This window comes from Panicum virgatum, chromosome 8K (assembly GCF_016808335.1).
Source record: "Panicum virgatum strain AP13 chromosome 8K, P.virgatum_v5, whole genome shotgun sequence".
In the NCBI taxonomy this organism is placed as follows: domain Eukaryota; kingdom Viridiplantae; phylum Streptophyta; class Magnoliopsida; order Poales; family Poaceae; genus Panicum; species Panicum virgatum.
In genome coordinates, this window is record NC_053143.1 from 25,959,397 (window position 1) to 25,979,541 (window position 20,145).

Here is a 20,145-nt window from a genome sequence, read left to right on the forward strand (position 1 = left end):
GATACGAATCAGCTCGTGGGTCAGCTCATCATAGTAGTGGACGGAGCGCGCGAGGTGGTGAAGGAGTCGTTGCGCCTCGGGGTGCAACGTTCGTTCGCCATCGTGCGCAGCCACTATGCCAACATTGACCTGAGGGAGCTGAGCCAGGGGTTCCCATCCGGTTATACTGACGCCAAGCTGGATGCGATCGAGGAGGAGGTCGCTCCTTTCATCCGGGCCCTATCTGACCAGATGGAAGGGGAAATTGCCGAGGATCAGTAGGAGTTTTAGTCGTCGGGCACTCTTGGCATGAAAAAACTTTTGTTATGTAAGGTTGTAAATAACTCGTCGTTGAAGTCTGTGAACTTGTTTTGAAGAAAGAATGTCGATTTTGACCCCTCCTCATTGCTCGGGGTGGTCTGCGAAAGCCGCGAACTAAAGTGGTGTTCCGAGGGCGTGGTTGAGCGGGCACTGCGACCGTCCTGGCATTGGTTGCCCGCAGTCCGACCCGTGGCCCCGGTAGTTCGCTTTGATCAACAGCCTCAGCTCACCCGACCCATTCGCAACAGAGGCGATTGCAAAATGAAAAAGGGTTTTGTTTATAGAGGCAGGGGCATACCATGTTAATAGGCCCCGAGTGAGACTCGACCCGAGCCATGGCGGGGGTCGAGTGTCACTTTAGGAGCGAAGACGTGCTCAGAGCAGAAAATAAACTTCTCGAGATAAAAAAACACACAATAGCCGAGATAAATTTGTACAACTGTTTATTCTAGAGGTAAAAGCGACATAGCTATTTGATGTTCCGAGCATCGGCAAAGACATCATCAAAGCGGAGCAGCCGTTGCTCGACAGGGCGTGACCCTAGCTTGATGTTGAGTGCGTGCTCGGTGACCTTTCTTGGTATGCCCGGCAAGTTGTTGACGGTCCATAAGTGCTAAATTTGACCGTCAACTAGACTCAATAATAAAAGAAAATTATACACCTTACTCGTATATTTGTATCACTAACCTTGCTCCATAGTTGTTTTCGAGAATTATACTTTTCACATGAGCAAGTGCGGAATAAGACGAAAACATGCAGCAGACGCCACACAACTACGCAAAGAATCACTTCCGGCATCACACACTTACAAGAGAGACCCACCTGGCGAGCAAATGGGGGCGCCACGCAATATGCACACAAGGAAAGAGTTTAGGGCCCACCTGTTGGCCTGCCAAAAGAGGATGAGGACGAGCCGCGCCACCAGGGGTTCGGCCAAACCCCTGGGTCGGCTGAACCTGGATGGCCACCCGTCCAGTTGCACTTCAAGGAAAAGTCGCCGCCAAGTCTCCTGATCACCTTCCATATATGTATTTGGTGGGAACCGACCTCTAGAGCTATAAATAAGCCTCTCCTCCAACCCCCTTAAGACACACAACACACATTACACACACCACTTCACGTTCTCTCCAAGGAGGCTCTCTCTTGCTCTCTTGCTTAGGTAGTGGAGCTAGGCTTGTTCTTCCTTAGCGAATCAAGTCATCCTTGGGGTCGTTGAGCAATCCTTGGCTCCTAGTATGGCTTTTTATTCTAATTGTCAGCTTTCTATTCATAATATAGAGTTGTGCCATGGTTGCTTTACTATTTTGGTTGTTTATCAATCCATGCTCTGTTTGTTCATGAGTTGTGCTACGGATATGGTTCGGGTTCGTTGTGCTTTTGGGCTTGCTCTAGCATTTTACTTGTCCATCCGAAGGGTGGGAGACCCGGAGACTCTAGGGTAGTGACCTCATACACAGGCGTGGTGCTCGGGTATGCGGAATCCTTCGGATATGAACGTCCTCCACGGTGTGACTAGGGTAGACGGCAGGTGGTGACAGCCTTGTCCGTCTGTCGTAACAGCTGTGTTGCGATTAGTGCACTCCCCAACGTTTGGGTACGGTGTAGGAGTTCATGCAAAGAGGTAACGGGACTAGATGTACTCCAGTGTGGGACCTTCTCCCTATTATCCCATTTTTCTGGCACTTGCAGTCCTAACCATGCTCTAACATAACCTCTACTTCGGATAGAAGCACTAGGACCTCTAATCTAGCCTAAGCTCCAGCTGGCTTTGTAGGGATATGGGCGGCTAAAAACAAAAATTTTTACCCCCACAAAACAGGAACTACTGCTGTTATAGGTCACGAGTTTACCACTAGACGCATAGGTGCGGAACTTTTGTAACGCATCGATGTCGTGCAGATGGAAGTCAGCAGTGCAGTTGCGAGAACCTCCTCATGTGCGGCTCATCCTTGTGCAGCAGATGTAGCACCTCCAAGGTATCCACACGTATGGCGGAGGAAGCGTTGCACTCCGGACTGCTAGGTCCGCAAGAGCAACCTAGGGCTAGGGCGCACAAGCAGACAAACAGGCGTGGGCGCGAGGAGAAAAATCTGGTCATGTTCCACGTGCCTCACCCTTGTATATATAGCCCTGATAGCGCCCCAGTTGGGCTTCCAAGCCCTAAGCCCAAATCCAACTCGGATCTCTTCCTCGTTGGGCTTCCATCCCTTTAAGTGTGTGACCCTATGGGCTCACGTGTGAATAGTCATGGCCCGAGTATTCTTACTCTATCCAATAGTTAATAGTGGCCTCTAGCAAGACATGCCAACTCCTAAACGCACGCAAGGATCAAATCAGACGAGCCATCACAATATGTGAACTTCTCGTAGTCTTCGGGCCTATAACTGGAGTATCCAGGACACCTGATCGGACGTCCGAACCCAAGCCCGGAGTATCCGGACTTACACCCGGAGTATCCAAGGTTCTGGAACGGATGTCCGAACCCTTGTCCGGAGTATCCGAACCTTTGGTCGGACTATCTGGAGTTTCCGTTCCTTTTGCCACACGATATTTGGTCCAGCTCCAAGCTGACCTCTCTTTCTCAATGCCGTGATTTAGATCCTTGGTTAACACTTAACCCTTCCATGGCCATGCTCTTTTGATCTGAGTTACTCAAGGGGCCCAGAGATATCTCTCTCAAATAGAGAGGCGCAAATTCCATCTTGACTGATCATGTCTCACAACATGCTTCTTGACAAACCCAAAAGCCACCTTTATAACTACCTAGTTACGGAGTAGCATTTTATAGCTCCTAAGAAAGCCGGTTCACATCTTGAGTACATGCGACAATCTCAGGTCTAAAGACACGTCACACATATTGTGTAATGAGAAATCACCATCTCTCATGTCGGGTCTGTTCAGTCTCACGTCCTACATGAGCCCACATTATTGGTTTGATATCTCCATGTCCATGACTTGTGAAACATAGTTATCAACTAATACATGTGGTAGTCTAATATTCATGCATGTTCTTTTTATGAACTCCGACTAGGAACATCTTTAGAATAACCATACAAGTAAAGTGTTTCACAAACAATTCACATAATTGCTTAAACAATACAAGTTGCCTTTCAAGGATATTAAAAGAACAATTTATTAATCATAAATACATGAAAATATGATCATCTGTAAGATTGACTCTAGGGCATATTTCCAAGAATCTTCCACATGCACTAGAGTCAATCTAGAATGTATCTAATACCCATTGTTCTTTTGTACGCTTCATGCTTGGGCTACGGAAGAGGTTTTGTCGACGGATCTGAAACATTCAAATCCGTGTGTATTTTGCATATCATGATCTCGCCCTGTTCGACGAACTCTCGAATGAGGTGGAATCGCCGCATGACGTGTTTGCTTTTCTGATGATTCCGGGGCTCCTTTGCTTGCGCAATACACCACGTTGCATGTTTCTGATGAATCCTGCTTTGCTCGGGATGAGCAAAAGACAGCTTGGGGGATCTTGTTGACACTCACTAGCGATTAATTCTAGGCGTCAACTTGATCAGAAAATCTTGAGAGTTTGCATTTCTTACACGCATCTTTATTCAAATAAATCCCTAAACCACACTTCACCTCTAGAAACATGCCAGTTGTGTTTTTGAGCTAATATGCAGGTTTCAAGCACACTTTTACTTGACATAAAATCACGGATAAAATCAGAGCGCAGATTCAGGCTCAAACGGACCAAGTGTAGCCCAAGAACCACGTTCAGACCACTCAAGACAGGTCGTGCCTCAACTTTAAGACAAGAGGACGCCTAGGACAACCCACCAGCAGAAGCTGGGGGCGGTTGGCGGCACTGGGCCATCGGCCGACCGGCCCGTGGGCCCCACCACCTTTAGCCAGCTACGTGGCGCTGTCCCATTGGTCCCCTATGTCGGTTTGCCGAGGAAGACCTACAAACACCCCGTGGCTCCCTGCTGTAAATATGAGGGGAGGGCGTGAGAATAGAACACACACACACACCCCTCACGTTTCACTTACCTCAAGAGCTCTATTGCTAAGCCTATAGGATTAGTGGAGTTTAGAAGAAGTCTAGGAGTCATTGAGTCCCCGGAGTTGCTTGGGAGTTCTGGTATGGGTTCATCTCTAGTTCTCTCTTGTAATTCTCGGTCGTTTGTAATCGAATTAGACTATAGTTACTGATATCTGCTTGAGGTATGTTCTAAGTTATCGGATATATACTTCGTGATCTGGTTGCGTTATCATTCGATGCTTGCATTGCATGATCGCCATGTTCTTGAGATGGTTAACATATTGGCCTCAGAACTCTGGCAACTATTCCAGTATTCATATATTTGCTCTAGTGTGATGTCTGTCCATCCGGAGGGTGGGAGCTCCGCACGGGATGCTAGAGTATTGCTTACTAATGTAGACGTGGTGTCTAGACTAGTTAAGTGTTGCTGGATGTCACCCTTCCCCACAGATTGAGAGGTAGCAAGCAGGTGGTGACAACCCTGTTCGAGCCCTAGTAATCCTCCACGTTTGGATTGTGGGGTAGGAGGTACATAAAGCCGCATAGGTGAACGAGGTTTCTCCCGTCAGCAATAGGAGCGGTCTCCCTGTTGTACTAGTTTAATCTTTTGTCGATCTAACCATAAGATAGCATAGATTTAGCTAGCCTAACACATCTGACTCGAGCTCTAACTTCTACCTCGACCTCTAACTTCTACCTTTCTCCCTGCCTATATCACCTTTTATTTATTTATCTTTGAGGGTAGTTTGTGTGTGTGTCAGACTACCTCCTACCATGTTATCTATCTTACCTCTATTTATGCAATTGAATATCCAATCTAAATCAGTTCATTAACTAGCCTATATACTTCCATTCGCTGCATTCCCTACGAAAACATAAATGACACCCAGGTATACTCCCGGGTAAAATGCTGCAGTGGTATTCCGTGCGCTTGCAGATTTATTCGTGGTTCATAAAGTACCTGCCACCCCCTTGGCGTCTGCGGGCATCATCGCTGTTCACTCAGTGGTGATGTTGGTAGGTGTCAACAAGCATTTTTGGCGCCGTTGCCGGGAAAGGCATAGATTGAAGTTACATAGGCAAAAATTATGAACAAAATCGAAATTGGTATTCGCTTGCTAAACCGGTTAACTTGGCTTTGTTTTCTGTCTTTTGTTGATATGAAAACATGGTAGTGTATGACCAGTTTCGACTTGCCGCAAAATTTCATGCCTAATCCAGAGTCACTTTTGAGAAGAGTTCGTCCTCGTGTCGTACCTCCTTAGATCTCACTCTCGGCAGTCAAACCAATCATTCAAGCACCGTCAGCTTCTCAAGCTATGGCCCAGAAGACACTCCGTGATTACTCCGCTTCTTCTGCTAACCAGGTTCCCACTGGACCTGATGTTAACACTGGGGGAGAGAATTTCGAGATCAATACGGGTCTTATCATGATGGTGCAGGCCAGCCCTTTATGTGGCAAGGCCAATGAGGATGTCAGTGCTCATCTCCAGCAGTTCTTGGTGATCTGCAGTACTTTTATTATCAAGGGAGTATCTCAGGATGCGATCCGGCTCCGTCTATTTCTATTCGCTCTTCAGGGGAGGGAGAAGCAGTGGTTCTATGCTAAAAAGAACGTTGTGGACACCTGGGACAAATGTGCCAATGCATTCCTCGTAAAGTTTTTTCCGACGGGCAAGACCAATGCTCTTCGTGGAAGAATTTTGAGTTTCCAGTAGGCATCAAATGAGTCAATTCCTGAAGCTTGGGAGAGACTTCAGGAGTACATCCTTGCGTGTCCACACCATGGGATGGACAATTGGCTCATTCTCCAGAACTTCTACAACGCGTAGACGCAATCTTCCCGTGATCATGTGGATGCCACTACGGGTGGAGCTTTCTTCTTGCTGACTATTGAACGAGCTACAGCATTAATCGAGAAGATGGTGTCCAACCAAGGTTGGAGCGATGATCGTCTCCAACCACGTCAGCGAGGCATCACTCCATCAAGGAGGCCGACATGCTCGCTATAAAAATTCATCTCCTCCTCAAGAAGTTCGAGGGTTATTCCCAAGATAAGGCTCAAATGCAGATACTTCAAGCCTTAGAAGCTCGCATGACGTGCGAGGTCTGCGGGAATGATGGACATTCGGGCGATAATTGCCCAGAAACCCAAGAAGAAGCCATGTATCTTAATGGCAACAACAACAGGTTTCATCCACAAGGAGGTCAGGGGTGGAATCAACCACGCCCACACTATCAAGGAGGTAACAAGAATTTAAATTCTTTCAATCCTAACCAGCCTACCTTGAGGGATATTGTCTACGGCCAAACGAAGATCAATGAGTCTCTTTAAAAGAAGTTGGCCGCTAATGACAAATCCATGGAAACCATCCATGCCAAGACGGACGGCTTCTCCACTGCCATCAAGAACCAGCTAAGTTTTAATAAAATGATTGAGACTCAACTAACCTTATCCTAACCATGATAGCAGGAAGAAGGCAAGCCCGATGGCAGAAGAACCATCTCAAGAGGATGAAACCGAGAAGGTTCATGAAGGGAAAATGGCTGCACACGAATTCTATGATACCCATGTACTGTCATTCCCTATGAGGGCTAAGAAACCAACGACAGAGGAGCAGTTCAACCGCTTCATGGAAATGATCCAGCAAAGTGAACATCAATGTGCCTTTGATGGATGCGATGAAGGTCCCAACCTACGCTCACTACCTCAAGGACATACTCAACATCAAGCGGCCACTGCTGACCACTGAAGTAATCAAGCTCACTGAGGCATGCAGTGCAGCTATATTTCATCAACTGCTCGAGAAAAGAAGGATCCAGGCTGACCCACTATCAGATGTTCGATAGGGGCAAAGAGCTTCGACAAAGCCCTATGTGATCTGGGTGCCAACGTCAGTGTGATTCCTAAGGCAGTCTTTGATCAGCTCAACTACTCAGTGTTGACTCCAACACCTATGCAGTTGCAGTTGGCCGACTCCTCGGTACAGCAACCAGAAGGGATAGCTGAGGATGTTCCAGTAAGGGTGCGAGACTGCTTCATCCCCGTTAACTTTGTGGTACTCGACATTGATAATCAGAAGGTAACCACCCTCATCTTAGGATGGCCATTCCTCAATATAGAAGATGCTCACATCGATGTTGGGGCCGGAGAAATTCGACTCCATATCAATGGTAAAGAGGAGAAATCTGACTTTCTGCCTAAAAAGGAGCAGCGCTTAATGATCCGGGTCAAATTTGGGCCAAATCCTCAGAGGATCAGAGAAGTCGAAGTTACACCTTCTCAGAAAGATAGCCTTATCACCTTTACGAAGACATTCATAAAGGATGATCAGACAAAGTCAAAAAAGTATAAGAAGAAGGGTAATTCAAAAGTCGTCAAGACCGAAGATCCTACTCCTGTGCCACCTACGCCACCAAAGAAGACCAAGAAGGTGCGGCGCAAGAAGAAGAAGACATCATCGCCTGCTACTACTTCTCTAGGTACAAACGAAACAACCTCAACCTGATCAGGTATGGAGAAAGGTCCTGCTTTTCGGACCCTAAACCAAGAGCTAGCTTGGGGGAGGTTCTCTCCCCTAAGTCAACTGTATCCCTTTATTTGCTTTTCGAATAAATTTGATAAAAAATGTTTAAAACAAAATAAATATTTACTGCTTTATTTCCCATTTTATCATGCGCGGTAAGAATGTTTTAACATCTCGTGAAAGTAAAAAGGATGAGTTTTGCTTTATTCTGCCTTGTCTGCTATGTCTAGTTTATGGCTAAAGAGTTCTCTTAAGTTTAAGTTCATTGGCTATGTTAAACTCTTTGCCATGAAACTGAAAGTTCTGTGGGTTGCGCATGCTTGATCTGAGTCTAAGTTGTTGTCAGTATAGATATGGTAAATAAAGCTATGCAACCTTGTTCTAGTGAAGCTTGAAATCTGTAATTTTTGTTTTCGAAAAGTTCAAAAAGGCAAGTTCCTTAGTGATAAGCAAAGTCCTAACAGAGCCATATGTCAGGCACCGTGAAAAAACTTTATATATATGCTGCTTGTCATTCTGTTGAGTTTTGTCAAATTTTGTGACCCTAGTGAGAACCTCTTCATGCTTTCTCAATCATGAGCATGTACACATACATCTATTTTGCGACATTCCTACACTGGAAATTAGCACCGCTACCATCCACCAATAAATACTCCATGTTTTGGCAAACTCTGTCTTAGAACGTCCCTGAAATAAAATATAGTGTTAGATTATGGTTGCCCTAAAAAGAGAAAAGATGGCATGCCAAAGAAGCATGACCCAAAAAAAGAGTGAGAGAAAGTATATATATATACTTATATATATCAGGGATGATAAAAGAGAGAGAGAACCAACGTTTTAAGGAGTAAGCCATACCATCATCCACTTATCTACACACTTGCACCTTTTGATCGAGATTGCATGACTTGTTTCTCCGTGGATCCTCTCTTTGACTTTACAATATATGGAATGCAAGTATGCCCTGTTCTTACCCTATTTTGTGATGAGGACATCAACACCAATGATACATCCACACCACCACCTACACTGGCAGCTGCGACATCCCCACCACCTGTCCTATTACTCACGTTCATGTCCGTCAACTCAATCATCAAGTAAGTTCATACTTAAGCACTTGTCCATTATATTTCGACAATGAAAACACGTGCACTCTAGTTTTTCTTAGGAATGATGGAGAGGATAAGAAGGGGAGCAGATTTGCGTGGGCTGGATTCGAATAGCAGGACAGCACCAACTTGTGACAACAGTCAAGGCTTCTTTCAGCGAAAATCCGGAGTCTCCGTGCCAGAACCTGGAGTATCCAGACTGAGGATTGGATGTCCGAACCTTATCCCGGAGTGTCCAGCCCTATACCCGGAGTATCCGGATTTTTCAGTCCACGGTGCTGCGCCACCCTATTTGGGCCCAATGGGCCGTGTATCTAGTGGAGCCCTTGGCGGCGCGTCTTAGGGTTAGGGGATGACTCCTGGTTGCCTTCCCATGTACTTATACCCCCAGGTGCCACCATGGATGGGTGGGTTTTTGTTTAGATGTAAGTTTGCCTTTGCAGCTTCCTGGAAGCGCGTGTGTTGTAGAAACCACCCATCTTCTTGTATTCGAGACCCCAACCTCGTTTAATCCAGAATCCAGATTCAGTTTTTCATTCATATCTCGAGTTTTCTGCTCCTGTGTACTTGTTCTTACTAGTTCTCGATTGCTTGCAGAACAGGTGCCCTCATGGCCGGGCATCGCGCACCACAGGTTCGTGGCAACCATTGAAGGAGGTGTATCGGTTACTAAGGCGCAGCATCCCTCAATTGTTGAAGTCGGACCAACAACATCTACTCCCTTTTCCAAATCGAGTTATCCAGATTTACCCTCACCGAAAGATCGGGTACAAACCCTAGCGGGTTCTATCACCTTGAGCTCCACAAAAGCCTTATCCATAGTAGGGAAGACCGAAGACAAGTACTGCCCTGGTGAGGACAATAAAAGTTGAGTGCTTCGAGAGAATCATTTTGGGGAACTTAGCCATGTTTTCAAAAATGTTTTTTAAAAATGTCTCCAGATGGATTGCGGATCTATAAACAAGTAAGTATTACTCTATGAACCGTTCTAACTCTCAACAGCCCAAGACAAGGAGATAGCTGAAAAGCCCCATGGATGAGTAAGCGACTAGAGCAAAGGTACGAGAGCCAACCTATTTGAACTTATAGATGAACATCTTGCTATAAACTATGACATGACAGGTAGGTAAGAGTCAAAGTGATTTTGTGATCAACAACTTGATTTGTCCTGCTTTGCTCGGGATGAGCAAAGGACAGCTTGGGGGATCTTGTTGATGCTCACTAATGACAAATTCTAGGCGTCAACTTGATCAGAAAATCATGAAAGTTTGCATTTCTTACACGCATTTTTATTCAAATAAATCACTAAACCACACTTCACCTCTAGAAACATGCAAGTTGTGTTTTGAGCAAATAAGCAGGTTGCAAGTACACTTTGGCCCGGCATAAAATCACAGATAAAATCAAAGCACAGATTCAGGCTCAAACGGACCAAGTGTAGCCCAAGAACCACACTCAAACCAGTCAAGACAGGCCATGCCTCAACTTTAAGACAAGAGGAGGCCCAGGACAACCCACCAGCCAAAGCTGGGGGTGGTTGGTGGCACTGGGCCATCGGCCAACCAGCCCGGTAGGCCGACCGGCCTGTGGGCCCCACTGCCTTTAGCCAGCTATGTGGCGCCGTTCCATTGGTCCCCTACGTCGGTTTGCCGACAAAGAGCTACAAACTCCCCATGGCTCCCTGCTATAAATATGAGGGGAGGGGGTGAGAATAGAACGCGCACGCACACACACACACACACACACACACACACCACACCTTTCACTTACCTCAAGAGCTCTCTTGCTTATCCTATAGGATTAGTGGAGTTTAGGAGATGTCTAGGAGTCATCGAGTCCCCGAAGTTGCTGGGGAGTTCTGGTACGGGTTCATGTCTAGTTCTCTCTTGTAATTCTCAGTCGTTTGTAATTGAATTAGACTATGGTTACCGATATCTACTTGAAGTATATTCTGAGTTATCGGATATATACTTCATGATCTAGTTGCATTATCATTCGATGCTTGCATTGCATGATCGCCCTGTGCTTGCGATGGTTACCATATTGGCCTCAGAACTCTGGCAACTATTCCAGTATTCGTATGTTTGCTCTAGTGTGATGTATGTCCTTCCAGAGGATGGGGGCTCCGCGCGGGATGCTAGAGTATCGCTTACTAATGTAGACGTGGTGTCTAGACTAGTTAAGTGTTGCTGGATGTCGCCCTTTCCCATGGTTTGAGAGGTAGCCAGCAGGTGGTGACAGCCCTGTTCGAGCCCTAGTAATCCTCCACATTCGGATTGGGGGGGTTGGAGGTACATAAAGGCGCATAGGTGAATGGGGTTTCTCCCGTCAGCTATAGGAGCGGTCTCCCTGTTGTACTAGTTTAATCTTTTGACGATCTAACCATAAGATAATATAGATATAGCTAGCCTGGCACATCTGACTCGAACTCTAACTTCTACCTTTCTGCCTGCCTATAGCACCTTTTATTTATTTGTCTCTAAGGGTAGTTTGTGTGTGTCACATTACCTCCTACCATGTTATCTATCTTACTCTTATTTATGCAATTAAATATCCAATCTAGATTAGTTCATTAACTAGCCTTTGTACTTCCATTCGCCGCCTTCCCTGCGGAAATATAAATGACACCCCGGTATACTCCCGGGTAAAATGCTGCAGCGGTATTCCGTGCGCTTGCGGATTTATTCGTGGTTCATGAAATACCTGCCACCCCCTTGGTGTCTGCGGGCGTCATCGCTGTTCGCTTAGTGGTGACGTTGGTAGGCGGCAACAATAGACTGTACCGCGAGAGTGGCGTTTCTTGGTGCAGTCGCTAGGTATAGGCTTAACACCCCCGTTCCTAGTGATTACATTAAGAAATGTCAACAAGCATTTCTAGCACCGTTACTAGGAACACAAAACCTAGTAGCGACGTTAAGAAATGCCAACATGCATTTCTGGCGCCATTGCCGGGGATGGCATGTGAACAAGGATATTGTACTTGTACTAATATTAATCTAGACTTTGTACTCAAGATATAGTCACCGCTCTTTCAGGCTAATATCACTTTATGCCTTCTTTTATTTTGTTTGAAAGAAGGCAGGGGTAGTGTATGACCAATTTCTCCCTGCCGAAAAACTACGGCCTGTCCTAAGCCAGTTTAGTCTGGTCTTTGAGCTGCACTTAGTCCATTTGTGCCTGAATCAGCGCTCTAATTTTATCTATGATTTTATGTCGGGCAAAGTGTGCTTGCAACCTGCATATTAGCTCAAAAACACATCTTGCATTTTTCTATAGGTGAAGTGTGGTTTAGGGATTTATTTGAATAAAGATGCGTGTAAGAAATGCAAACTCTCATGATTTTCTGATTAAATTGATGCCTAGAAATGGTCGTTAGTGAGCGTCAATAAGATCTCCTATGCTGTCCTTTGCTCATCCGGAGCAAAGTAGGACAAATCAGGTTGTTGATTAGAAAATCACTTTGACTCTTACCTGTCTGTCATGCCATAGTCTATAGCAAAGATATTCATCTATAAGTTTAAATGAGTTTGCTCTCATACCTTTGCTCTAGTCCCTTACTCATCCATGGGGCTTTTTAGCTATCTCCTTGTCTTGGGCTATTGAGAGCTAGAACGGTTCGTAGAGCAATACTCACTTGTTCATAGATCTGCAATCCATCTGGAGATATTTTTGTAGAAGATTTTCGAAAATATGGCTAAGTTCCCCAAGATGATTCTCTCGAAGCACTCAACTTTTGTTGTCCTTACCAGGGCAGTAACTGCCTTCAGTCTTCCCTACTATGGATATGGCCTTTGTGGGACTCAAGGTACGGTAAGAACAGGGCATACTTGCATTCTATATATTGTAAGGTCAAAGAGGGGATCCATGGAGAAACAAGTCATGCAATCTCGATCAAAATGTGCAAGTGTGTGGATGGATGGGTAAATGGATAGTGGTATGGCTTACTCCTTAAAGGTTGGTTCACTCTCTCTTCTATCATCCTAAATTTTTTTTAGACATGGTTACCCACTTTTCTTTCTCTCTTTTTTTTGGGCCATGCTTCTCTGGCATGCCATCTTTTCTCTTTTTGGCGCAACCAATATCTAACACTATGTTTTATTTTAGGGATGTCCTAAGAGAGAGTTTGTCAAAATATGGAGTATTTATTGGTGGATGGTGGTGGTGCTAATTGCCAGTGTAGGAATGTCACAAAATGGATGTATGTGTACGTGCTCATGATCGAGAAAGCATGAAGAGGTTCTCATTAGGGTCACAAAATTTGACAAAACTCAACAGAATGACAAGCAGCATATGTATAAAGTTTTTCCATGGTGTATGACATATGGCTCTGGTGGGACTTTACTTATCACTGAGGAACTTGCCTTTTTGAACTTTTCGAAAACAAAAACTCCAGATTTCAAGCTTCACTAGAACAAGGTTGCATGCGCAACCCACAGGTCTTTCAAGTTCATGGCAACGAGTTTAACATAGCCAACGAACTTAAACTTAAGAGATCTCTTCTAGCCATAAACTAGACAAATCAGGCAAGGTAGAACAAAGCAAAACTCATCCCTTCAACTTTCAAGAGAAGTTAAAACATTCTTACCGCGCATGGTGAAAGAGAAATAAAGCAGTAAATATTTATTTTTTTTAAGTTTTTATCAAATTTATTCGAAAGCAAATAAAGGGATACAGTTGACTTAGGGGAGGGAAGCTCCCCAAAGCTAGCTCTTGGTTTAGGGTCCAAAAAGCAGGACCTTTTCTCCATACCTGATCAGGTTGAGGTCGTTTCGTCCGTACCTGGAGAAGTAGTAGCGGGCGATGACATCTTCTTCTTCTTGCGCCATACCTTCTTGATTTTCTTTGGTGGGGTAGGTGGCGCAAGAGTAGGATCCTCAGTCTTGACAACCTTTGAATTACCCTTATTCTTAGGCTTTTTTGACTGTGTCTGGTCATCCCTCATGAACGTCTTCATAAAGGTCATAAGGTTATCCTTTTGAGAAGGTGTAACTTCGACTTCTTTAATTTTCCTAGGATTTGGCCCAGACTTGACCCGGATCATTAATCACTACTCCTTTTTAGGCCAGAAGTCAAATTTCTCCTCTTTACCATTGATATGGATTAGGATTTCCCTGGCTCCAACATCGATGTGTGCATCTGTTGTATTGAGGAATGGCCGTCCTAGAATGAGGGTGGTTTCCTTCTGATTATCCATATCAAGTACCACAAAGTCGACAGGGACAAAATAGTCCCGCACCCTCACTGGAACATCCTCAGCAGTCCCCTCTGAATGTCCTACCGAAGAGTCGGCCAACTGCAACTGCATAGGTGTTGGAGTCAACACTGAGTAGTTGAGCTGATCAAAGACTGCCTTAGGCATCACACTGACACTGGCACTCAGATCACATAGGGCTTTGTCGAAGCTCTGTGCCCCTATTGAACATCTGATAGTGGGACACCCTGGATCCTTTTCCTTCTCGGGCAATTGCTGAAGTATAGCTGCACTACATGCCTCAGTGAGCTTGATTACTTCAGTGGTTGGCAGTGGCCGCTTGTTGTCGATTATGTCCTTGAGGCAGCGAGCGTAGGTTGGGACCTTCATAGCATCCATAAAAGGCACATTGATATTTACTTGCTGCATCATCTCCAAGAAGCGGTTGAACTGCTCATCTATCGTTGATTTCTTTGCTCTCACAGGAAACGGCAATACTTGGGTATCATAGAATTCGTGTGGAGCCATTTTCCCTTAATGAACCTTCTCGGATTCATCCTCCTGAGATGGTTCTTCTGCCATCAGGCCTGCCTTCTTCCTGCTGTCATGGTTAGGATAAGGCGGGTCTTGAGTAGTTTTGCCTCCTCTTGTCGTCACTGCCTTAACATCTTCCATAGCAGGGGCATGGCGGCAGCCACTTGAGTAAGTTGGGTCTCAATCATCTTGTTGAAACTAAGCTAGTTCTTGATGGCAGTGGAAAGGCCGTCCATCTTGGCATGGATGATCTCCATAGATTTGTCGTTAGCGGCCAACTTCTTCTGAAGGGACTCATTAAACTTCGCTTGGCGGTAGACAAGATCCCTCAAGGTAGGTTGGTTGGAATTGAATAATTTGAATTCCCATGACCTCCTTGATAATATGGGTGTGGTTGATTCCACCCTTGACCTCCTTGTGGATGAAACCCATTGTTGTTGCCATGAAGATACATGGCTTCTTCTTGGGTTTCTGGGCAATTATCACCCGAATGTCCAACATTCCCACTGACCTCGCACGTCATGCGAGCTTCTAAGGCTTGAAGTGTCTGCATCTGAGCCTTGTCGTGGGAATAATCCTCGAACTTCTTGAGGAGGAGATCAATTTTCATAGCGAGCATGTCGGTCTCCTTGACGGAGTGCATGCCTCGCTGACGTGGTTGGAGACGATCATCGCTCCAACCTTGGTTGGACACCATCTTCTCAATTAATGTTGTAGCTCATTCAATGGTAAGCGAGAAGAAGGCTCCACCCGCAGCAGCATCCACAAGTGCATGGAATACCGCTGTAGCATTTTACCCAGGAGTATACTGGAGTGTCATTGATATTTCCACAGGCAAGGCGGCGAATGAAAGTACATAGGCTAGTTAAAGAACTGATCAAGATTGGATATTCAATTGCATAAACAGGGGTAAGATACATAACGTGATAGGAGGTAGTGTGACACACACACAAACTACCCTCCGATATAAATGAATAAAAGATGCTATAGGCAGGGAGAAAGGCAAAGTTAGAACTCGAGTCAGATGTACTAGGCTAGCTATATCTATGCTACCTTATGGTTAGATCGACACAAGACTAAACTAGTACAATAGGGAGATCGCTCCTATAGCTGACGGGAGAAGCCCGATCACTTGTGCGGCTTTATGTACCTCCTACCCCCCAATCCGAATGTGGAGGATTACTAGGGCTCGGACAGGGCTGTCACCACCTGCCGGCTACCTCTCGATCCGTGAGAAAGGGCGATATCCAGCAACACTTAGCTAGTCTAGACACCATGTCTACATTAGTAAGCGATACTCTAGCATCCCGCACGGAGCCCCCACCCTTCGGATAGATAGACATCACACTAGAGCAAACATATGAATACTGGAGCAGTTGCCAGAGTTCTAAAGTCAATATGTTAACCATCTCAGGCACAGGACGATCATGCAATGCAAGCATCGAATGATAACGCAACCAGATCATGAAATATATATCTGATAACTCAGAACATATTTCAAGCAGATATCGGTAACCATAGTCTGATTCGATTACAAACGACCGAGAATTACAAGCGAGAACTAGAAATGAACCCATACCAGAACTCCCGAGCAACTCCGAGAACTCGATGACTCCTATACTTCTCCTAAAGTCCACTAATCCAATAGACTAAGCAAGAAAGCTCTTGAGGTGAGTGAAAGGTGTGGGGTGTGTGTGTGTGTCTTCATTCACACCCCTCCCCTCGTATTTATAGTAGGAAACCACGGGGTTTCTGCAACTCTTCCTCGGCAAACTGGCATAGGGGGCCAATGGGACGACGCCACATAGCTGGCTGAAGGCGGTGGTTCCCATGTGCCAGTCGGCCGACGGCCCAGTGCCACCAACCGCCCCGAGCTTCGGCTGGTGGGTTGTCCGGAGCCTCCTCTTGTCTTAAAGTTGAGCCACAGCCTATCCTAAGCCAGTTTGGTCTGGTCTTTGGGCTACACTTGGTCCATTTGAGCCTGAATCTGCACTCTGATTTTATTTGTAATTTTATGTTGGACCAAAGTGTGCTTGCAACATGCATATTAGCTCAAAAACACATCTTGTATTTTTCTAAAGGTGAAGTATGGTTTAGGGGTTTATTTGAATAAAGATGCATGTAAGAAATGCAAATTCTCATAATTTTCCGATCAAGTTGATGCCTAGAAATGGTCGTTAGTGAGCGTCAACATTGGAATAAGCACGGAGAGGAAGGGCCTAACGAAAGGGGGGAATGGGTCGCCGATCATCAAGAAGGGCCCAACGGTGATCAGGATGGGGAAGAAGGCAATTGTGATGATGGTCAAGCTTATGATGACATCAGTGAGGAGTGCATTTTGGAGTGCAATGATGACCAATTTGATGCGTTGGTTGACAATGTTGAAGACATGATCCGTGATGTAAGGGGAGAAGAAGATGAGATGATGAAAGCTGAGCTGTGTAAATACAAGCAACTTGTTGAAGATTTAAAAAAAACCTCTTTATCCGCATTGTGAGAAGTACTCGCGGATAATGCGGCAGCAGCAAAAAAAGCAATGGAAACAAAGGGTAAGGCGGCACCCAAGGAACCAGCAAAGAGTGCATGGACTTCTGCTCACCCCAAGCCTGTGATGGGCAAGCCAATGATGGCAACGGAAGAGCTGGCCAGTGCAGGAGTGAATACCAGGGGACTCCACAACCACCACATTACCCATGCCATACACAAAGAGAATCCGTCAATCATGGGTTAATTCAAGGCCCAGGACTTGCATAGTGGGCCTAGTTATTTCTCCATTGTGTGGTCTGATCTCTACGACCTCTTCAACCTTGATGCCTTCGACATCTCACTCATCCGTTGCTTGACACTGTGAGTATATACAGTACAAATGATTGTTCACAGTCATTCTTATATTACTTTGTAACCACCTATGTTAGCTGCCTAAACACTAATATATTTGTATGTAAGCAATTGAACAAAGAATCAAAGGAACGTCAGCTCAATGTTGCATTCATTGACCCCCAGCAGTTCTCTGCCACCGTCATCGATCGAGACCCGGACCACATAAAGTCTACCATATCGGAGGTCTTGAAGTCTGCTGCCGGAGCAGGTTGTGTGCTTGGCACGCACCACATAGGCTCCCACTACTTGCTAGTCATCATCTGTTCGAAGTGGGAAATAGTGTGGTACTTGGACTCTCAAAGACCACGCAACGATGACGGCAGTTTGGGACAGCGAGAGTACACCAACTCAAGGTGGTTATCGATAGGTATATATCTGAGTTACCACATTGGCAATGTTCTCATTTGGAATCTATCACATATCTAATTTGCAGCTAACGACATCCATAACACCTAATGCAGTGGTTTCTCCTCCTTTCGAGCTGACCACCTTCTCTTTTGAAAACTAACTTGACACACGTGACCGATTTTTCGGTATGTCTCTGACCACTCGCATTGTTTCTTTTCATGATTTCATCACATATATTTCACATAACACTATATCATCTTGTGTAGTGCAAGCAACAAGGATCTAGAAATAAATGCGGGTTCTATGTTGCATATCACATGATCCGACTTACCGCAACTTTCAAAAAATTTAAAGGAGCAAAAGTAAGTCTTAATCAAGTGTGTGTGTGTGTGTGTGTGTGTGTGTGTGTGTGTGTGTGTGTGTGTGTAGGCACACACACAATGCGGGCGGTCATTTGACTCCCTCTACTTTTTGCTAGGACATGCAGGATGACAAGGACAAGAGCTTGGAGAAGAAGCAGCTCATTGCTATTAGAGAAAAGATTGCCTCCTTCTTGCTGGTAGATGTTATAAGCGACAAAGGTGACTTCCACTATTGTTGTTGAACTGAGTTCCTTCATGGACTATTGGATTCATGTGATTATTATACAGTTTGTTATGAAAAGATACAATAGTTTGTCATGTACACTTGGTAGTTGTTTCTGATGTAACGATTATGATATATGAATGGAGATTTAAATTACATGTCATAGAGTATATGGTCTCTATTCTGTGTGTTTGCCAGATCAAGATGGCTGCCAAATCCTAGTTGTGCTCCAGGATGCAGCCGGAAGAAAAAATGACCCTGCAGGGGTCTAGTTCCAAGATGACGGACAACAACCAAACCCCATCACCTTTAATAATCACCAGGTGATGGTGCCTGGAAGCATAGCCCGTCACCTTTAAAAATGGGCTGAGATTGTACCAACCATAGATAATTTAATTTGATAACCGCACTAACTTTATTTTATAGTGAAAGTGGAGCCATTTAGATAATTGTATATTTTCTAAACGAAGGCTTACGACAAATTGTATATAGTTTCTCTAGAAAAAGACCCCAATGAGAGCCTCATCAATATTCAAAACAAAAAAAATGTATTGTGCCACAAATCATGTCCAGCTGTATCAACCACCCCAAACTAATATGCACACATGTAAAATTAAGAACAATGTCTCAAACGCATCTTGTAATGCCCATGTGTTATTCTACAACCTAGAAGTAGTTACATTTAACTAATTACTGAATAAATTTTTAATAATAACTACCACGTTTGACTACTAACATCCTTTTACGGAACGTGATTTCATTAACACGGTAATTTAGTAAACTCCGATCAGTTTGGTTAGTAATTTTACTACTAGGGGTAACCGCTACCTAAATATCATACATATTTAAAAACAGAGTGAGTATTACCTCTATTCCATTTTATTTGACGTTGGTTAGTACATAACAAGCGCAACAAATGTAATGTGAACATTACAGTATATAGCAAATAATCCTAGCAGCCGCTGAGCAGCAGCCACTACTAGAAAACGGGTCTTGGGCACCGGCTGAGAAAGGCCAAAGGCACCGGTTTCCCAACCGGTGCCCCGCAACCGCGACCATTGGCCTCTACTTAAGACAGCGGGTTTTTCAACCGGTGCCTTAGACTTCCATTGGTACTAGTTGGAAATACCAGCCGGTACCAAAGAGGCTTCCACACTGACGTAAGGTGGCAGCCCCTTTGGTACCGGTTGGTATTTCCAACCGGTACCAATGACCTTTTCCCTTTTTTCCCAAATCCAGTTTTGTTTGTTATATTTATTACTGTTTATTCTTTTATAATTGCTAAACGCACTCAAGCTCTATAGTACTCTACATTCATTGGTTGTTCGTGTTCGTTTTCAGAGAATATTTGAAACTAACTAAAAGTGAAATGCGAGCATATAATTAAGCTAATTACATGAACTAATATATTTACAAATTTACAAACATCAAGGTATAATGTTTAAAAATATTTACAAATGTACAAGTCATGTTAGCCGTCCAACTACTAGTCCCCTCAGGATGTCGATGAAAATCCTCTATCGATGTGACCGTCGTGGTAGAACTCGCCTCTAGGATCCAAGATCTCGTTCAAAATGAATCCGGCGAGCTGCTCGCACACGACGTTGATCCGATCAGTAGAGTAACATTCATCCCCCATTTGAGACATCTATCATTTAG

General features: G+C 44.8%; 1 protein-coding gene across 1 annotated transcript; it reads right to left on the minus strand.

Annotated features, from left to right (window-relative positions):
• Nucleotides 1-13,995: 13,995 nt before the first annotated feature.
• On the minus strand, nucleotides 13,996-14,667 carry LOC120645586. Its single transcript, XM_039922367.1, has one exon. It carries the CDS (start codon nucleotides 14,665-14,667, stop codon nucleotides 13,996-13,998), a length of 672 nt encoding a protein of 223 aa, XP_039778301.1.
• Between the last annotated feature and the right edge of the window lie 5,478 nt (nucleotides 14,668-20,145).